We start from the raw sequence: 22,549 nt of genomic DNA, 5'->3' as shown, positions 1-22,549 counted from the left end.
TTATATCTCAATAGTTATAAACTGGTAATTTTTATATTATTGTGCTATGTTAACAGGAACTTCTGGATTTTTCTCGTTGTTTCAGTTGAAGTTTTTTTGAAGCACGATATCTAGTAGTGTGTGAAACATTTTATACCTTTGTCGGGGTATAAATATACGTCGAAAATTTAGTTTGATAGATAAATCTAAGCTGCTTGATTATGAGTTTAGCCATAAAGAGAATATAGTGTCGATTTTTAAATTGAATTATAATAACATAGCAGAGAATAATAATTTTTCTCAGTTGTGTTCTAAAGTAATTGAACAGGGTTTGTAGACCTTGACGAAACATATACAATCATATAAAGCTCTGGATACAACTGTGGTAACCAACAGTGTGACGAACATTTGTACAAACGACTTATTTTAACATATTATTGTAAAACAAGTGGATTGTGTGCTGTTTGTTTATTGTTGAACTTTATCACCAACAAGTCACAAACATTTACTGTAAATATATATATATATTAAAATCATTGCTAAAACCTGCAATTTCTTACAGAATTTTTCGGTAAGCGTGAACGTCCATAGGGAGGGGTAAAATGAAGCATTTGCTCATAATATTTCGCAAAAAAAAGTTGCATGTATTATGATGTAAACTTAAATTTTATTAAAACTCTAAATTTGTCTTTGCATTTAATCACATCACGTAGCACATACATTATTTTAGTCTGTTGACTTACACTGTATAAACTGTCCCCTTCTGTGAGCGTTCATACCAATTAGTCATTCATTATAATTAAAAATGAAATAGCACCAATATTTATATAATGCGCAATAAACATAGCTACATTTTATTTAATACAGGCCAAAGAACTAAGCTTATTTGTATTTATCACAATGCAACTAAGACTAATTTTGATCTACTACCTAGAGTGATCGCAATTAGTTAGCAATGCTCTACCACCCACCATCTATACTAAGAAGTTAACTATCACTCTTCTAGCAAAACCACAACTTAAAATACTGGGAATATTTTGTTTGAATACAAAAATTTAAACTCAAAATCCAAAACCTCTACCAGAGGGCGAAACCGCGCCCTCTTTGTGACGCAGTGTTACATAGACTTTTTGTAGCTTCGATTTACCAAAAGAGTAATTTAAGCTATCAGTTTGAGAAATCAAAATAACGTATTAATAATGTTAACAAATTATTATTGTATTTAAAAATAAAATTTCGCTGTGAGGTGTGATTTTTCATAATTGTTATCGGTTTCTGACAATCTTTACTGGATAAGGGTTAAAGTTTTTATCCAGTTTTTATGTAAGCATATATATCACTGCTCATTGACAGTGTCCTTTGTTGTTAAAAAATTAACGTTATTTTTTATTAATTAATTTTTTTTCGATTAGTAATATAATTCAGTCTTTTAGGATTTTGGATGAAATTAGCTTTTTATGTCAGTATCTTCTGTGTACGTATGTTAATACTCAGCAAATTATATTACAAATATAAGCAACTAACACCCACAACTTGCAAATACTGGTGACGTAAATTGTAACCCACTTCCTAATATGAACTAAGTATTACACCGATGTTTATCTCTTTTGCAGCATCAAAACAGATACTGTTTTGAGATCATTATTAAAAGAAATATATTTTAAATTTTACTGTTCCGTGATATATATAAAATCTTAATCACATGATTTGATATAAAATATCTTAAAAAGTTATTTTTTTCAAGCGTTTGGCTTTATATATGAAATGACTATATATAGGCTTGCTTCCACCTGAATATTTAATTTACTATGTGAACTGGTTCTACCTTAGGTGAAGTTCTATAAAGGGGATTTTGAGTCTGCGAAGTCTAAAAATATCTGTCAAGTCTGTTTGATTGACTTATAGATTAGCAGGTAAATATGCTAAACCAAGTTTATTAGTTCTTTGGATGCTGTAACAGCACTATTTATGCGTGAAGATATATTAATGTCGTATATCACAGCTGCTTTTAATATATAATTCGGAAACTTACCACGCCATCTTTTGCAGTTGATAACAAACGTTTGTGTAAATAAGTATGTTAATTAGCTTAAGATAGGCTTTACACTTTATTTATAATTATTAAGTAGTTTTAATTTGCACTCAAAATTAAGTCTTGATACATTTATAAGCCTTTCTTTGAAAATAAATGTTTTTCTGAGCTTACATTAATTCTTATTTCGTTGAATTGGACGGAAAACAGCGAATTAGCACGAAACGTGATAAGGTACGACTAATGGCAATACTAGCAATTGTAAACTCAGTCAGTAATGCAAATAGTATTAAAGGGACGAGGTTTAACTTTAGGGTTAAGGCTTTTTTAGGCCTACTTCTGTTTTTTCGAAATTAATATTTTCGGACTTATCTCTACGTAGCTCTGGTGAGAAATACTGAGTTTTAAACACTTCTTATTTTAAATTTTTAAAAGGATGATAATGATACTTTACAAAATAATTTAGATTATTTGATGATATGAATGAATAAGTGACATATGACTTACGATATTTTAACCATTGGCGTTATGTAAGTTAATACATGTGAAATATCAGATTTGAATTTTAACCATGGGTAGTTTTATGAGAATAATTTAAGAGTTGTGGAAGAAAATGATCTCTGTTTTCTATTTGATCAGTCTTTTAAGCAATCCAAATGTCTAAATAATGTGCTGTTGCTGTTGGCAGGACAAATTACTAAAACTATGAAAGTAAAAATGAAATAGATTTTGATGTTATATCTACAAAAATACTGAATACAGCTTACATGTCTAAAGAGGTTATAATATCATTAGTTAGGTCACATTTTGAACATTTCAGGATGCTTTACTAAGTAGAACATTGGATTGTTGGAAAGTGATCAAAGGGCTGCTAAGATACCTGGAATGGAAAGGTTATCATACAAAGACAGGTTAAGACTTATGAAATTGTTTTCTCTTTAAAAAAAAAGAGATAGTGGGGATCTGAATTAGGTGTTTATAAGATTATTAAAGGAATTGATAGTGTAAATCTGTCAGTTTTTCTTTTTTTGTATTTAATGGTGAGAATGGTAGGGCTAGGGGATGCAAATATAATTTTTGGCAAGATAGTTTTATTTTTCTGAGAAGGTAGTTGTGCTTATATGTGAAAACAAAATTGTTAAAACTGACCAAACAAGTGATAACCAACTGCAGACTACTGACAGATCTGTTTAGTTGTAAGACCAGTAACTATTCTAATTCTCTTCTTCACTCATTCACTTTTTCCATGTAACTTGTTTCCAGTTGGTAAGATTTAAATGTTTGGTCAGTGAATATTTCTTCTTTAGAGATAAGTAAGAGCTTAGCATGGTGACACGAATAGTTTTGTGTGATAAATAGGAAGAGAATTAGAAAAGTGTTATTGATGTTAAATTTATCCAATAATAGCTTACAGTTGATGGAAGGTTGCTTGGTCAACATTGTTTTTTGTGGATCCATTTTAGAAACACGTAATTTGTACATTTTGGTTTATACTATAAAGTATAGCTTGAAAATTATGTTTTAACTAGTCTGGTTACTGTGCTCACATTTATTTAGTAATTTTTGTTTAGAGTTGGTTGTGACTTTACAACTCACTAGTAGTACTACAAGTGCAATAGAACTGGCAATAGGTTTATATTTTGCTTTAATTTTTGGTTAATGTTGATTGGTTGTAAGTAATGATATAACAAAATTCTGACTTTAAAAGTTATATATAATTATTACAGAGACCACATCTGACGTGTTTTATATTAGACATTACAGGAGATTTGTGTGTTTTTATTCACTAGAATATAATGAGTCAAGTTAAGTAGGTTTTCACCTTTTACTAATATATCTTGAATTAGAACATCACTTTAGATTGTTGTTATGGAATTTCTTTGAATGTTAACAGTGATAGAATATAATTGTTTATAAATGTGATTAAATTAAAAGTATTGTGTTGAAAGAAAAAAAAATAGTCAGTTCAATTAATAAAATATCAAGTAATTTGTCATGTATTTCTAATTCATAAGATTTCTTAACATATACGAAAAGTTTTTTCCAAAATAACAGTAAGAAGCATAGCCACTTGCTATGTCATAAGTGTTAAACCTTACTTGGTAAGATAATTCATATTTATATATAAGTTACAAAATAGTGTGGATAAAAGAGTTTGTACATTTTGAATATAAGTATATTTAAATGAATATTAAGAAATGATTAATCTATAATAGAAACATAAATAATCATGTCTTTTCATACAGGTGATAACAACACAGTTGTCATTACAATTAATGTTGATTGGTTAGTTTAATATTTAGAGAGTGCAACATTTAAAGCTGAATTTATATATTTTTTCAAAATATGCATTGGTTTTGTATTTTCTGGCTTGTGAAATGAAAATTAAACAACAAAAAAGTTTATCATCCATTTGATTGACTTTAACTATAGAATTAGTGATTGGTCAAATGTAAACAATATTAGCATTTTAAAGAAATTTTTCTAAATTATTTATGTTCTAAATTACTTGGAGTTCATATTGTGTTGGTTAATGGAGCCCTTAATAAAATAATTCACACAATAAGATTTAGAAACTATAAATATTGTAGTCAATCTCATTAATTGTATTATTGTTTCCTGGGTATTATAAGTAGATAATGAATGTTATACCAAGCAAACACTAAAAATCACTCAAACAAAATACAGTATGTGGACCTCCCCAGTATTGAACAGTATATTATTAACTTATGATCAAAGCATATTACTAACCTTAGATTATAATACCTTGATTTGTCAATACATTATTCTTACTGGTAGTGATTAGTTTGTTCATAACATTTCATGTACTTTGGCTGATTTGAGACATTTAGGTTAGTCATTGTTATTCATTAACTATTGGTGATGCTTGATGTCAGATATGAAAAGTGTTGGTAAGAGTTTTAGTGCAATATTGTTATGTGTTTAGAAGCAATAATAACAAGCCTAAAACATAATGTTTATGACATACAAACAAATGCTAACAAATAGAAACACAAATGTTTGTGTGCATCCTTGGCAATGAACATATTAATCTGTATGCTAAGATAACAGTGCAGAATAATCCTCATAATAAATATGCAGTGAAACTGATATTAAAGAAGGAATAGAACTTACTAGAAAAACATGACAAAAACAAAACTAGTTTGTTTCACATACAATAACTAATTTCTTGGTCCCTGTATATTGGTGTTACACTGATACATTCCTCCCTAACATGTAGTGACGAATTGAAAACTTATTAAATGGCTGTGGCAATGCAACTAAAGTATCTTGACATGCAAGTTAAATTACTAGATGTTACTGTTTGAATACAGAGCCTGGTAGTAGAATGGTACGGTATAATGAAATTTGTACTGTCTTTATGGCAGTAACCATGGTTTACGTAGGTATTTAAATACAAGGAATATGGAGAAATATCACCAACTTGAGGAAAGTTCACTCAGAAAACAGAATTAAGACTCAAACTTTTAATAATAAAATCAAACATATTTGTTAATTTAATTTCTCCATAGTAATTCAGCTTATTTAATATTACTTAACTGGTTAGAATAGCTTGGTAATGAACTATGGGCCTCTTATCTATACAACTCATTCTAATATCTGTATGAAGGAAGTAAATATACAACAAGGCAAACTGATGAGAAAACATAACTAGGCTGGGTCAGTTACTGGTAAACCTCTGATTGAGAAATGCTTGTCAAAATCTTTATCATGTGCTTCATTTTTGTTATAATAGTTTTGAATTAAGTGTTAAGCAGTCAATTGTAGTTCCAAATTGACCAGAGTGGTGTAGAATCAATATCGGATTGATTCTTGTTGGTCACTTGTTTGTAGTTACAAATTCTAGTTCTCTTTTAATGTCTTCTTATGTTCTACATCCACATAGCTGATTTTCTGTGATTGAATTATGAGATTTTGCTGTTATCTAGTATCACAATATACAGAAATATGATTTTTTTTATTATTAATGGCAACAGAAAGTCTGGCCCGGTAATGAGTATCTTTTCACATATTCTCTATTCTCAGATAATTTAAAACTTTCAGTATCATACCTTCAGTTAAGTAATTACCGTGTTTCTCCGAAAATAAGACGGGGCTTATATTAATTTTCACTCCAAAATATGACACTAGGGCTTATTTTCGGGGGATGTCTTATTTTGATATATTAAAAAAATGAAGTTACAAAGTAAAACTATTAACCTAACTGATTAATACTTAAACAAACTAATTAACTAACTATTAAACTAATTAATAAATTAATTTTTTTTATTTCTTTCCTCTTCCTGCCACTCTTAACTAGGGCTTATTTTAAGGGTAGGGCTTATATTAAAACTATCCCCAAAAATCACACTAGGTCTTATTATCGGAGAAACACGGTATCTGTTCATTGTGAAACAATTATTGTGTAGTATTTGGTAAAATACATATTATTTTAATGGTACTTGCAATTAGTAACTTCTGAGTTCCTTTAATTAGAATAAGAACATTGTTATTACTGTCAAAATTACTTATTATTAACTTTAGTCAATCTTTTATATTTGAATTTACTTTGTAACCTAACTTCCAAGCTGGTAGTTGAGAGATTAAGTAGTACAATAGATGTATCATATTATCGTTTTTAATGAACTTGCAAACAATACTTCAGTGTTAAAACAGTAGAAGCATGAAAAAAATTGAGTGGATGGTGAAATTTTGTAGAACTTTTATTTATTATCTTCAGGTGAAAATGTTGTATTAGTGTTAATATAGTATGGAGAAACAAAGTCCTTTTGAAATTAGTTCAAATGTTGTATTAGTGTTAATATAGTATGGAGAAATAAAGTCCTTTTGAAATTAGTTCAAATGTTGTATTAGTGTTAATATAGTACGGAGAAACAAAGTCCTTTTGAAATTAGTTCAAATGTTGTATTAGTGTTAATATAGTATGGAGAAACAAAGTCCTTTTGAAATTAGTTCAAATGTTGTATTAGTGTTAATATAGTATGGAGAAACAAAGTCCTTTTGAAATTAGTTCAAATGTTGTATTAGTGTTAATATAGTATGGAGAAACAAAGTCCTTTTGAAATTAGTTCAAATGTTGTATTAGTGTTAATATAGTATGGAGAAACAAAGTCCTTTTGAAATTAGTTCAAATGTTGTATTAGTGTTAATATAGTATGGAGAAACAAAGTCCTTTTGAAATTAGTTCAAATGTTGTATTAGTGTTAATATAGTATGGAGAAACAAAGTCCTTTTGAAATTAGTTCAAATGTTGTATTAGTGTTAATATAGTATGGAGAAACAAAGTCCTTTTGAAATTAGTTCAAATGTTGTATTAGTGTTAATATAGTATGGAGAAACAAAGTCCTTTTGAAATTAGTTCAAATGTTGTATTAGTGTTAATATAGTATGGAGAAACAAAGTCCTTTTGAAATTAGTTCAAATGTTGTATTAGTGTTAATATAGTATGGAGAAACAAAGTCCTTTTGAAATTAGTTCAAATGTTGTATTAGTGTTAATATAGTATGGAGAAACAAAGTCCTTTTGAAATTAGTTCAAATGTTGTATTAGTGTTAATATAGTACGGAGAAATAAAGTCCTTTTGAAATTAGTTCAAATGTTGTATTAGTGTTAATATAGTACGGAGAAACAAAGTCCTTTTGAAATTAGTTCAAATGTTGTATTAGTGTTAATATAGTATAGAGAAACAAAGTCCTTTTGAAATTAGTTCAAATGTTGTATTAGTGTTAATATAGTATGGAGAAACAAAGTCCTTTTGAAATTAGTTCAAATGTTGTATTAGTGTTAATATAGTATGGAGAAACAAAGTCCTTTTGAAATTAGTTCAAATGTTGTATTAGTGTTAATATAGTATGGAGAAACAAAGTCCTTTTGAAATTAGTTCAAATGTTGTATTAGTGTTAATATAGTATGGAGAAACAAAGTCCTTTTGAAATTAGTTCAAATGTTGTATTAGTGTTAATATAGTATGGAGAAACAAAGTCCTTTTGAAATTAGTTCAAATGTTGTATTAGTGTTAATATAGTATGGAGAAACAAAGTCCTTTTGAAATTAGTTCAAATGTTGTATTAGTGTTAATATAGTATGGAGAAACAAAGTCCTTTTGAAATTAGTTCAAATGCTCAATTGGCTCTAATTGTAAAGTTAGATAGAAGAAATAACAACAGGGAAGCATAGGTTAGCACTTTGAGTTTTCTTTTCAGATCACATTTTGTAGTGTTTATTTATAAGTTCTTGTTTTAAAGGTCTGTAATTAAATTTTCCATTTCCTGATAATAGTGACTTTTATGTTTTAAGGTTATGTTTGGTGGTGTTTTCTACCATAAAAACATCTTGTTTATGAAGATAATGTAATTCTAAAATAGTTGGTGACTGTTAATATGACAAAGTAAGACTTTTTTTTTAATATTTTGCTCTTGAAACTTTAATGTTCACATGTGATATACTTATGTTTGTGTATCATGAATCAATCTTTACAAGTGTGCATGGAAACATATTGAATATGCTGTGAGATTAACTAAGAAAACTGGAACTTATTATTATAATATGTTATTTTAAATGTTTTCAGGGGAGAATAATCTGCCAGAAATGAAGGAAGTATTTACTGTTCGACCAGGATCTAGAGTTCTCTGTGATGGGGAATTTGCAACAGTTCGTTACGTGGGAGAACTTCCACATATTCTTGGTCAGTTGCACCTTTAAAGATTCTTATCTAGCTTTTCAAACTGAATAAATACTTTTTTTTTAACTCTTCAGAACAGAATAGTTGACTATTCAGTTAACTTCATGAAGTTTACAGTTTAAGAGGTTGTCTAAATTCACTTGTTCAATGTCCAGGACTAGCAAGTTGTGTGTTTGGACTACTATGAATTACATGCGTGCTAACCCAAGGCTGCTGTAATTCTTCTTGAATGAGATCTGAAGACCCATGCAAAATACAAATCTCTATTTCATTATTACAATTTATAAAGGTCTATGTTGTTTTATCTTTCAAATTTCTTTAATATCTACTGCCCTTGAAATCTTTTTGAGATCAGTATTTTTGAGATAAGTTTAATATGATAAACACATGCTTAACTCAGTTAGACAAGTAAATTAAAATTTAGGCCTGGCATGGCCGAGCGCGTAAGGCGTGCGACTCGTAATCCGAGGGTCGCGGGTTCGTGCCCGCGTTACGCTAAACATGCTCGCCCTCCCAGCTGTGGGGTGTATAATGTGACGGTCAATCCCACTATTCGTTGGTAAAGAGTAGCCCAAGAGTTGGCGGTGGGTGGTGATGACTAGCTGCCTTCCCTCTAGTCTTACACTGCTAAATTAGGGACGGCTAGCACAGATAGCCCTCGAGTAGCTTTGTGCGAAATTCCAAAACAAACAAACAAACAAATTAAAATTTACATCTGTTTAGTTTTATATTCATAATACTTTTTAAGTTCTGTAAGTATTTTTCAATGGGATTAGAATAGTTGTATGTTAATGCCAAGTTTTAATGATACAAGATTAAACCAGGTTTTCAGTACAATGACCACTTTGAACTCCATAGTCCTTTTCCTAAGTGTCACAGGATAGGGCAAGTTCTAAATTTTGGACTGCTATGGATTGTTTTGAATCTTTCATGTATTCTTGTTATACTATTTCAGAAGTTATTGGTTTGAATGTAGGTATATATATTGAAGCAAAACAAAATTTCATCTTTTTGTTTTTTCCAGCTGTTCTTGGGATTTTCCTAGAAAGTAAACCTTTAACATTCTTGTAACATTTTAATAAAGTGTGTGGTTTTTTTTCTTTGTTCATGACAATATTCTTTTTTTAGAAGTCATACTTTTATTTTCTATTAATGAATGTTTACTGAAAATATATCCAGTAAATTATCTTACATTTTTAAATTACTAAACATACTCAAAATAGTTTTAAAATAAATTACATTGTTAGCATACACATAACATTTCAAAGAGTTGACATACCAAGAGTGAAGAAAAATGAATTTAAAAATGTGTTCTGTCTGTTGCTTTTTACAGATTTGATATTGATAACTGAATTGTTAGCTTGAAAAAAATTTATACTTATGAAATAAATTATTTGTAACATTTTGTTATTTGAACTTATGTTTCATAGATGTCTTTTATTACAGGTAATGACATTTGGTATGGTGTTGAATGGGATAACGTGTGCCGTGGGAGACATAACGGCACACACCATGGAGTTAAATATTTCGATACAAGGTATTTAGTAGTTGGTTATAAGGTAAAGTAATTAATTAAAAATACGGGGATTACTTATTGCATAGTATCAACACATATAAGGTAAAATAAATGTACAAAAATTACTAATGATTCAACCTGTCTATATCAACTTGAGAGAAGTAGTTAATATCCTTTGTACAAAGTGGAATACTGTACTTCTTAATGCACTTATCTGTTTGTTAATACTGTACTTTGTAATGCACTTATCTATTTGTTTACATATAGCCACCCAACTTCAGGTTCTTTTATCCGGCCTCAAAAGGCTGACTTGGGAAGAACATGTCTTGAAGCCATTGTAGAGCGTTACAGGAAGGAGGAAAACCTCTTGGATGTAGATGTAATGCGACTACCACAAAAAGCTGGAAGAGACAGAGTCATAGAGTTGGTTGGAGCAGAAAAAGTTGGACAGAAACAAAGGTAGATGTCATAAGTGACAAGTAAAGCTGTGTTTATAAGATAAAGAAAGTTGACAAGAAACAAATGTTTACAAAACATCAGCATTTAAATCTGTGACTATCAGGCAGAAATAAAATGAATTAAGATAATAAGTTGATTTTAAAAGAAAGTTTCTCTTTGATTAATTTATATTTTAAATAGTGGTTTTAGTAAAAAAAGATAAAACCAAAAATAAGAAGGATATGATTGAAATGGATTTATAAATACCTACTGTTATGCAATTATTTGAAGTGAATAAGTTATTTTAACTGGAATATAGAAGTAAACAGAATGGTGATACAATAAAGCAAACTCAACAAAACTGGATGGCTAGAGAATTGATTGGCTGTTAATTTCAAAGTGTTAGACATTATAGTATGAACTTTCAAAATTCTATAGTAAGATAAGCTACAAAGACATAATTAAGTAAGTGACATTTTCAAGACATTGTTTTGAATTTGTGATAGGATGGGCATTTGTTTTCAGACATGAACTGGTCATTATGTGTTTCATGGTACATGGTATTATAAAGTGAAAAATTTAAGACTAAAAACTATTTAGAAAGTAGCTGGATGAACTAAGGCAGATACTGCAGTGAAACATTGTACCTCCGTATGGTCATTCAGGAATGTTCTTTGTCATAAGAATAACTAATGTAATGAAAGCCATTATTTAAAAGTCATTCTCAGTTGTTCATGATATGGTTTAATATTGTTCAGTGTGGCTTAATGTTTTATATTTAATTCATGAAGGATGACAAAGACTTGAGTGGTTCATCAAAATAGATAGCATTAATTTTACTCTTAATGAAAGGTTGTGTAATGTTGAGATTACTTAATTATTATTTGCAGGTAAAGTCAGCATAAAATACAACCAAAATATGATGTGTTCATAAAAACCAAAATTCATGGTTGTTTCACAAAAGAGTAGTTGTTTGTGTTGCCAGTGGATTAAGTGCATCACACAGCAACATGAAATATTGATTGTAGTGAAACTTGTTAGGACATAACATTTCATCATGTTACAACTTTCTTTTCACCAAAGGTAAGATAGAAAATATAATCTGTAATGAAGAGGCCTAATGCATTCTTTAACTTGCCAAACACTCTTGTGGATTACAATTTTACCAATTCATAGTTCATCAACACAGCTTGAACCAGTGAACCAAAGGATTATAGTTCAACGTATATTGATTATATGCATTTTAATATGTGGTGAGTGAGCCAGTGAACTAGAGGATTATACTTCAACCTCTTATATTGATTATATGCATATTAATATGGGGTTATTGAGCCCCTTTAAACTTGCTATATACTGTATTTTTGGCTTATAAGACACTATTTTTGTTTCAAAAAGGTTCTAAAAATTATTCTGTGTGACATGCTAGATACACTAGTCAATTTATAACAGATAATAATAACCCCAAGATAATTAGAGTCAGTGTAGGCAGGAAGTTCACCTGGTTCTTCAATGCTTAGCACTGTTTCTGAGTTCTCATGAACCATACTGTCTACAAAATTTACTATATGCAATGTGCAACACTTTTTTTTAGCTGTTATTTGGATAAACATTAAATGATTTTATACACTTAAAGTTTTTTCCATAAATATTCTTTGCTAAAGTATTGGTTTGTCTTATATACCTGTGCATCTTGTATGCTGTTAAAATAGGATAGTTACACATTGTATTTTGTATTTTATCTTCAGTGAAAAGAACTCAGTGATCAGTAAATATCTGGTTCACAGTATAATATAGAATAATAAATTAGGTGCAAGGCTGTAATATTATTCACATGCCTAAATTAATTTAGGTTAATATCTGTTGAGTTAAAAAAGGACTCATAAACACTGTAAATATTATAACATTTCTGTGTTTCTTCAGTCATTTAGACAAGTTGGAGGAAGTGGTGCTACGTGACATGAGAGTCAATGGTGCAGGCCAGCCTGGAGAATTACAAACTCTCATTCCATCAGTGACAGTTCTGGATCTTTCACGTAACCTCTTATCTTTTTGGTCGGAGGTTGCTCGGATTGCTGAACAACTACCGTGTCTCAGAGAATTGAATGTGAGGTAATTTGTTAAAGGCACAAGAAGTTGTGAGGCCAGAACTTTAGTACAGTTAATGTACATTAGTAGCAGTTCAATACAGGCCTACCTTCACTAATTTTATTACTGACAGTGTATTCTGTGCTCTTGGTGTGTTTTGGTTATCATAATGTACATTATAATGATTACTAATCCTTGAGGTAATTGTATCTGTTTAAAATCAACAGCTGAAGAAATGTCATAAGTTTTGTTTAAAAAAACAACAACATATATTCCCTAAACAGAATTTGTGGTACAACTCTAATTTGTAAAGTTCGTAACTTTTACTTACTTGCATGTATGAAACTATTTCAGTGCCCTCCAGAATCAAATTATTTAAAGTCTTATACATAACATAGGTTTAAGACTGTTCTGTAAAGATTCATATTTTAATTGTCATGTACTTCTGTTTTCTTTTTCAGTGAAAACTTGATTCCAGTTCCAGAACACTCAGAAGACTTACAGCCAAGTTTTCGTACTCTAAAAACATTGGTTTTGAACAAGATGAGCTACAGCTGGGAACAGGTAATATTCCTTGGGCTTTTAAATCAATAATTATAGTATTGAAACATGCTTATCTGAGCTACAGCTGGGAACAGGTAATGTTCCTTGTGTTTCCAAATTGATAATTATATTATTGAAACATGCTTATCTGAGCTACAGCTGGGAACAGGTAATGTTCCTTGTGTTTCCAAATTGATAATTATATTATTGAAACATGCTTATCTGAGCTACAGCTGGGAACAGGTAATGTTCCTTGTGTTATTAAATTGATAATTATATTATTTCAACTTGCTTATCTGAGCTGCAAGGGAGAACAGATAATGTTCCTTTTGTTTTTAAATCAATAATTATGGTATTTAAACTTTCTTATCTGAGCTACAAGGGGCAGCAGATAGTGTTTTTTGTGTTTTTAAATCAATAATTATGGTATTTAAACTTGCTTATCTGAGCTACAAGGGGGAATAGATAGTGTTCCTTGCGTTTTTAAATCAATAATTTTAGTATTTAAACTTGCTTGTCTGAAATCATTATTTTTATTTTACAGGTACTTACTTGTTCCAAAATGTGGCCACAAATCGAACGTTTGGAACTGTGGAAAAATGAAATCTCCTTATTATTTACTCCTGATTCAAGTACTTTACAATCTCTGAAGTATCTGAGCCTTGAAGATAATCCTTTGTATTCTTGGCAAGAAGTTTGTAAGTTAGGAAACCTACCCAGGTTTGTTGATCGTAAATGTTTCATTTCTTAATAAATATTTAAGAATAGTGTTCTTTTGTGAAAGCAAACAAAAATCATGTTATATGTTACTTTAAAGTGTAGTTTTATTTGTGTTGTTTTTTATATTCATTTGTTCTATATTTAGACTTGAAGTTTTGTGTCTGGGAAATACTACACTTTCAAACATCCAGTTTCCTGGAGTTAAACCTAACCAGAAAACAGATCTTTTTCCAGCTCTTCATTGTCTGATGATCACGCACAACAGAATAACTCAGGTGGAGTTGGTCTTTTAGTTTAACTTCTCTTTTCAAAGTTGGTGGAAAATGTACATATTAAAATGTCTTGGGATAACACTGTACCAGTGGCACCTGACTGTGTCACTTTAACCCAGGTTTTACAAGTGTTATTTTGGGATAAAAAAGATTCATTTACAGATATTTATTTTTAGCCCAAACTTTGAAAGAGATTTATGTGAATGTTTTATCATAATCAGAAATATATTAATTTGATAAAAGTGCAAAATATAGCTTGAAAGTAAAAGATGAGTCTTAGTAAGTAGTCTGAGCCGTTTTTCATTTTTTCGTGTGTTGTTAGTTACAGATTGGGTTAATATTTCATTATAATTTTAACACCACTGATAAAGACATAGAGGTTTTATCTGCACAGACTGTTTATATTCAGTATGTTTTATTGAAGCCTGACTGAACATATGAAGTTACTGTGGTATATGAAATGAAACTTCTTGTAAAATTAAATTTTGTTTCATTCTCCTGAAGGACTTTTTTATAACTTACAATTTCTGTAAAATATTTTTGCACTGTGGTGTTTTTATTAAGTACACCAAGTGGAGCTGAACCAAACTAATTAAAAATCCCAAAGGCAGATGATGTTTTAATTGTTTTTCTATAATATTTATTAAAGTTATTTAGATCCCAGCATCATAAGCATAGCTTATCACAAGTTTATATTTAGTAAAAAAAAAAAATCTAAGTTGTTAATGTGGAACATTTAAGGTTCATATTACATGCAAACCATTCGTATCAAATCAATAATATTCTTAAATTCTATTGGAAACACTCGTGAGGAAATATAAAGTGTAAAACAGTTTTCTAGTTTGTGAAACAACACAGAAATATACTATAATTTCCATTGTATTATCCTCCACGGCTGAAACTTGTGTTCAAGAATCTGAGAGTTCACTGCTTTATCAGGTTTTAATGTTCTGACTGTTTTCAGTTGGTTTACATTGTTCTGCATACTTAAATCTAGACAAAGATTAATATACATGTTTTTAAACTGAATTTAATTTTTTTTCAACACTGAAAACAAATTGAAGGTTGTGGCCAGATGAAACTCTGTTTGAACTTGTGTCTATCTAATTTGATGAAGAAGCATTATGAAAGAAAAGTCAAAGTGCTATAGTAGCATGCTACAATTTCTGTTTGAAAAGTGTCATTAAATGTAAGTGTTTATAAAGAAACTGAAGTACAGTACAGCTTTACTGAATGTTTCATTTAACCTGGATTATTTCTGTCAGCTTACTAGAGCAGTGTATAACATTTCAGAAATTGGATATATTGTGTGAGAGAATTTTCATTTTAAAACCTAATTACATTTTTACATTGTGTAGTGGAAAGACATAGCTGAATTAAACAAACTTGTACATTTGAGAGAACTGAGAATTTCTCATAATCCAGTGATGACAGAATTTACCCCAGAAACTTGTCGACAGTTGGTCATAGCAAAATTGGACTGTTTACAGCGGCTAAACAGAGAAGAGGTAAGGAGAAAAAAAATTTTAGGATTAGTTGACTTAGAGTAGATATGTCTTATGTAAATTTTGATTTAATAAAATAAGAATAGAAACATATCGGAAATAAAATATAAAGTCAATCATTACAATGATAATAAGTTTTTAAAAACTTTTGGTTGTAAAGCAAATGATGTCCAATAAATAGATATTTGATAATACCATGTGTAACTTTTAAACTGCTGTTTATAGGTGACTGAGACAAGAAAGACGTGGTGCTGAATTGGATTACTTAAAACGATACTGGCAAAGTTGGCTCCAGAATGGAGGACATTCTGATTTACAGAAAGCTAAACCTACTTTTGACTTCATAGCAGAACACCCCAGGTTTACTAAGTTAACTGAAAGTAAGTTATCTGTTCCAAATCCACAGAAGGTTTTCAGAAAATTGGCAAATAAGACCTGTTTATCAGGACTTGTTATTATGTGAACCAGAAAAAATGATAATGAAACAAACAAATAAATAAATTATTACTTTATATGTTTAATAATTGTCAATTATACTTTAATTTACTAAACATAAAGGATCTGTTAATTCAAATGCAAACTGTATTTAAACATTATTCAAGACAGATGTGAGACTTTAGTGTCAATGTATGCTATAAATTTTGTTGCTGTGAATAAGACTGTTAGAATGTCATTACTTTCTTATTGGTAACATGTTTTTCTGGTTTATTTTTTTTAGACAAAAATTTTTTTTTGTTTTTTAATGCATCTAGTCTATGGACCACTAGAAGAATCAGAGGTTCGACAACAACATTCATGTCTCAGGAACAGTTTGATCAGTATCCTTTATTAAACATTTATATTTCCTGTACAGTAAGATTTATAGAAACTTTATAACCACTTTACTTAGATATGTCAAACATTGAGAACAGTGAAAAAATACATTTAAATTTAGTTTTGTTCAAAACAAATCTAATTTACTGTCATATAAAAAATAATTGTTTTAACTCCAGAAAGTTGACATGATGGGTCTCTGTGTCTGGTTGAGGTTAATTAGTAAATGAAGAAATACTTTAAGGATAATATCTAAGTGTGTTTTTTGAGATTTATATTGTTTAAAGGATTTTAGAATCTGTAGAAATGTGTTCATGTTTAATATATCTGGATGTTTCAAATGTGAGCTACATTTACAAATGTAGTAAAGAATGCAGCTATTTTTTAAAAATATGTAAATTCATTTAACGTGGAGGTCAAGGTATACAGGGTGGCCCACAAATATGTATACAGTTGATAATTTATTTAACATGGAATTATAGGAAAGTTAATCCCACCAGTGTTCAAATTGGAACCTGTTGCATTCACACAACTCTGAGTCTGCCTGTCACACTTATGCAAACTTTCTGACATGTAGTTGTCTGTCCATCAAGTTCTATAAATGTGTCTTTCATTTTATCAGCATTTCATTATTTCTTGCTGTACACTTTGTTCTTGAATACTTCACAGAAGAAAAAGTCTGTACAGGTACAACGTGGTGACCATGGAGGCATCTTGTTTGTGCCTCTGTGACCTATCCACCTCCAAAGGAAATTTTTATCAAGACAGTGGTAGATCTCATGAGCAAAATGGGATGGTGCCCCATCGTTTTGAAAGTAGAGCTCTTAGGGTTGTCTGGCTGTAAATATAATTCTGGAATGATGCAACTGTATACATATGTTGGGACTACTCTGTATATTAACTAAGGAATAAGTTTGTAGACATGAGTACAAAAACAAGTGTAGCTACATTTTATCTTATGTTAAATTGATTAAATCCATAAAAATCTGAGTAGAATATGTTCAACATCATTTTATGAAATTTACAGGAGATGTTGTCAGATTTTTAAAGCATACAAGAAGATGTCACCAGATTTTTAAATGTATAGGTAACATCTAAAGCTTAATCATAAATAGAAATGCAACTAACAAATTGTTGGCCTTAATACAATTTTTAGCTGTTGAGATCTGTACCCCTAATGATCCTAGCTTCTCACCAGTGATTAAAAAACTTCCATGTAAGTCTCTTTATTTGCATTTACACAGTCAAATTGTTTAAAGACCTTTTTCTTATAAGAACCAAAGGTAAAAGATTCATAGAAATTCTTCATATAAAGGTATAACTGAAATAAAATAGTTTTTAGTAAAGGTTTTCTGTTTTTTGGTTGGAATTAAGCACAAAGCTACACAATGGGCTGTCTGTTCTCTGCCAACCACCAATATTTAAAACCATGTTTCTAGCAGCGTGAGTCTGCAGACATACTGCTATGCCACTGGGGGGACAAGTAAAGGTTCTTGTGGTGTATAGCAGCAGGTAGTTAGTGTTGTAATGCCATTGACATGCTAATCACTTACAAACTGTCAATTGTCAGTGACATCCATGAGTTTTACTTTAATCAATTTGTTAACCTTTTCTTACATATAAATACAAAATATGTGAATGCATGTATAAACAAAATTTGTGTATGAAAATATTTTATAATATACAGTACCATGTTCCATATTTTATAATATACAGTACCATGTTCCATATTTTATAGTATACAGTACCATGTTCCATGTTTTATAGTATACAGTACCATGTTCCATGTTTTATAGTATACAGTACCATGTTCCATGTTTTATAGTATACAGTACCATGTTCCATGTTTTATAATATACAGTACCATGTTTCATGTTTTATAATATACAGTACCATGTTTCATGTTTTATAATATACAGTACCATGTTCCATGTTTTATAATATACAGTACCATGTTTCATATTTTATAGTATTTAAAATATTAAATTGAGATTTAATGAAATTTTAACCTTTTGTGTTTTTAAACTTAATTTTGTCTGTTAAAGATGGGTGTTAGTATAAATGCCATTCTCTACCTGCCATTGAAAAAGACGCATTTTGTAAATGGTCAGTCAACAATTTGTCTTTGTGGAAAGTGATTTATAGAAGAAATTCCTCAAAATTTCTTGAAATTACCAGTTCATATGTTAGCTGACCTGTTATTTTGATCATTGGGACATGAGTTAAAATGGTAAAATTTTGGAAAGATCAGGTGTTCACTGGTTGTCCTTGCAGTAACTAATGTGGATATTTAGTGTCCCAGAATGGTTTAAAATGCATCAAAGTGCATATAGATCACTTTTGTTTCAAGAGGCCTAGGTGAATTTCTGTGTTATGAACTAGGACAGAGATAAAAATCTCTTAAAGGCAGCATGTTTACTAAGAGAATTTGTGCCTCACCCATCCCATTTTGGGGGCCATGCTGAATCCTTCTTCTGGTCTGATGTAATCAAAGGCTTAGCATGAATCACAGAATATAATCTGGAAGCCAAGAGAAGCAGCAGAAGTTATGTAAAGAAACCTCCATGTAAACCAAGCTTGGTTTAAATCCTTTAGTAGGATCATTTTGAATTGTAATAGAACAAAAGTCATATATTCATTGTTAATCTATAATTTAGTGAATTCTAAATCATTGTACAGATTATAAATGTCATTTTCAGTGCTTAGGTTTAAAACATTGCAAACTATAGAATTCCTTCAAGTTGCTAAATAATTATTTTCTTTTTTTACAGCCACAATGACTGTTGGGAAGGTTAAAGCTTTGGTGAAACGGATGTATAATGTTGGTGTTCATGAAATGAGCTTAGGCTGTGTCAGCAGTCAGGTATTTTATCTCATTATTCATTGTATAAGACAGCTGAAACTAAACATCCATCGCCTAGTACTTGAAAAACAACCACAACTTTAGTCTTTAAAGTTCTATTTAGTAAATAAAGTTTTATAAATTTGCAACTATAAAACAAACAAATTACTCAATCTTCTTTCTAGAATGACTGCAGAATGCAGAAAAAATTACTTATCATAAGTAGTCTCAGGCTAATAACAGTTTAAACCTTTTCCATTTAATTATTACTTGATTGCTCATTTAACTATAGCTGACTATTAAACTTACATAACAAAGCTATAAATAAACCAGCAAATATATAGCTTGAGTAACAATAAACAAAGTATTAAATTATGTAACATAAGAGAAGCATATCTTGCTCAGAAGTATGGTTAATGAAACAGTTTTTAATTTAAGTTTTAGTTTCTTAATTTTAAAAGGAAGTATTCAAATTAATTTTCAATATTTACTTTTCTGTACCACATGATACTCGCTCATTCCAAATTGCCAATTTGAAATATTCATATTACCCCTGTATAATGCCCTTAGCTTAACATAAATTATGTATTCATACTCTGGATATTTTTAAGGCGAAACATAATTTTATAGTGTCCTGTCGTCTTACCTTGTGGAGATATAAACCATGCTATGCCCTCTTATATCGCATCCTTTTATGCTAAATCAATTTATCAATTACCACATCCGACTGACTCATTCTCGTAACATGTTTTAAATAATTTGGCCTACAGATAACATTTTAAAAATAATTGGAGTTACACATGACATATTTTAAATCATTTGTCCTGCACGATGTGTTTTAACTTGTTTTGCTCACACGTGTTTTAACCCTTTTGCTATGGTTCACAGGTCAAAGGTCATGTCACTGCATTTGTTGACTTTGTTCAAAATTTTATTGAACTACTATTTTATGAATTTATGTCAGTAAGTTTGGAATCAACTTGTAGATTGTACTTCAAAATTTATTATATTTGAGTTAATTTAAAAATAAATATTAAAAGAACACATTTAAATACAGGTTTTAGTGAGTCACATGATATGTTGAATGCAGCACTTTTTAAAATTAGATGTTTGTGATGTCAAGATACTAAGTCTATAGTATCATACAAATTCGGAACTCAAATTACTAATACTGAAAAGCTAGAATATGTTATAAGTTCCTCATATTTTTTTATTTTTCTGAGATATGATTTATGTACTGAATCAAACAATGTGGTTCTTTTCAACTTTTTCCAGTTTTTTAAACAGTTCCTTATATACTTTTAACTACTTTACTACAAGTCTATTAGATTTTGTGAAGCTACACATTGTATCAAAAGCTATAGTGCATGAACTTAGCATGTTCAGATGTATAGATGAACCAGTGTATGTTATATTGAGCCCGTAGTGAAAGGGTTAACTTATTTGGCTCACACATGACATGTTTTAAATCAGTTGGCCTACAGATGACATCTTTTGAATCTTTTGGCTTACAGATGATGTTTTAAATCATTTGATTTACAGATTCATTGTTGATATTGCTGAAATCACCTTGATCAGATAAGAACATTATTTTAATTCACTTATAGCTTAGTTAGAAAGTAACTTAATAGCATATTTTTGTGATAAGTAAATATTATTGTTCATTACTACCATTGTTACCAAAAATAGACTTGAGTTTTGTTGGAGGCTGAAAAACAAGAAACAAGTACTACATTTCTTGGTTTTTGTGATTTATTTATTGTTATAAAAGTAAGTAAAATGCAAACTTACAAACTCGTTAGGTTAGACAAGAGAACATAAATAAAATCATTTTTCAGCAAGATATGCATGTGAGCTACTTCACATAAATTAATAAATTGTAACTCAAGCTCGATTCTTTACAGCTTTGTTACACAGGTTTATTAGTTAGACAGGGTCCAAAGAGTTATAAAACAATAACACTAAATGAAAATAGTTATAAACTGTTATTAGCCTGAGACTATTTAGGATAAATATCTATAATTTTCTCTTACTGCCTGCTGTTATTCTAGAAGACCAGGTAATTTACACTGTATATATATATTTGTAGTCACAAGATTGGTCAAATGAACAGAATGCTCTTAGTGTTAAGGTAGAGACTCGTTTAGTTTTCATTTAGGAGGTTCTAGAGATTTTCAAAGAACTGTAAGATGAAAAATTTTTTTTTTCTCTTAATATGAATATCCAGTAGTGCTCAGACAAGTCAGAGTGAGTCAGACTGAACAAAATATATTCACAGACAAATCTTTAGTAGAAATACCTTCCTAAAATTACCAGTATTTTGTTACTAAAAGCTTACCAAATACCAGGAAGATACAAAAAGTAAATTTGGGTTATAGTAAATGTGCTTTATCCAGTGGCTCGATTTGATGTGTGTAAGGTTAAAATCATTGTCACATTTATTCGTAAGGCTATTGTCACATTACTAGAATTTTGCTTCACAGTGATATCTACATGTAACTTAGTTTAAAATTTGTTTTTCAGGCAGCAAACATGGAGATAGAATTGGACAATGATTTGCGTCAGTTGTCTTTTTACTCTGTTGGTAATGGGGATCGTCTCTGTGTTTACTGGTGAAAACTTCCCCTGCCCAATACTATGAGAGGGAACTTTCACTTTTATGTTAAATTTTACTAATCATCTGATGTTTTAGAGATGCTTTGTTACTTAAAAATGATAGAGGGCAAAGACAGCAGTGTTGTTTATGATTGCCGAGTAAATATTATGTTCAATTGAAAAGTATTTGAAAAATAAAATTATTTTACACAGCTCATGACATGAGGTTCTTGTGTTAATTATCAGAATTCAATGTGTTACATATTATAATTTATTTTGGATGAGTTTCACATTTATTATATTACTTGCATTAGATATTACAATTTCAAAGAGACAAATTTTAATTTTAATTTAGAAGTTAATTGAATCTCTATGTATCACATTTAGGATATTTGCCAAGAAGATTGATACACAGTTTTCTTTAACACAGATCTATTTTGATATACAAACAACAATACAACTTATAATAGTGATTATTACAAGTAGTTAATACAGGTAAGTAGTTA

General features: G+C 29.8%; 1 protein-coding gene across 1 annotated transcript; it reads left to right on the top strand.

The window, feature by feature from the left end:
* Window positions 1-1,064: 1,064 nt before the first annotated feature.
* Window positions 1,065-22,064, top strand: LOC143228601 (tubulin-specific chaperone E-like). Its single transcript, XM_076459827.1, has 13 exons — window positions 1,065-1,302; window positions 8,601-8,717; window positions 10,161-10,251; window positions 10,498-10,689; window positions 12,589-12,777; window positions 13,215-13,317; window positions 13,841-14,016; window positions 14,162-14,291; window positions 15,647-15,834; window positions 17,276-17,421; window positions 17,763-17,822; window positions 19,378-19,469; window positions 21,972-22,064. The coding sequence occupies exons 2-13, from the start codon at window positions 8,621-8,623 to the stop codon at window positions 22,062-22,064; spliced, it is 1,557 nt and encodes a 518-aa protein (XP_076315942.1). The 5' UTR covers window positions 1,065-1,302; window positions 8,601-8,620.
* Window positions 22,065-22,549: the final 485 nt, after the last annotated feature.

Source organism: Tachypleus tridentatus, chromosome 10, assembly GCF_004210375.1.
Source record: "Tachypleus tridentatus isolate NWPU-2018 chromosome 10, ASM421037v1, whole genome shotgun sequence".
NCBI lineage: Eukaryota > Metazoa > Arthropoda > Merostomata > Xiphosura > Limulidae > Tachypleus > Tachypleus tridentatus.
Note: the sequence above shows the minus strand (reverse complement) of the source record. Positions and strands in the feature narration are given on the sequence as shown.

What these genes read in the sequence shown, in the direction of transcription:
- LOC143228601 (XM_076459827.1), top strand. Translation starts at nt 8,621, where the DNA reads ATGAAGGAAGTATTTACTGTTCGACCAGGATCTAGAGTTCTCTGTGAT. An exon ending in AAGTTAGGAAACCTACCCAG is followed by an intron (nt 14,017 to 14,161) that starts GTTTGTTGATCG and finishes TTCTATATTTAG; the next exon opens with ACTTGAAGTTTTGTGTCTGG. An exon ending in GGTGCCCCATCGTTTTGAAA is followed by an intron (nt 17,422 to 17,762) that starts GTAGAGCTCTTA and finishes TACAATTTTTAG; the next exon opens with CTGTTGAGATCTGTACCCCT.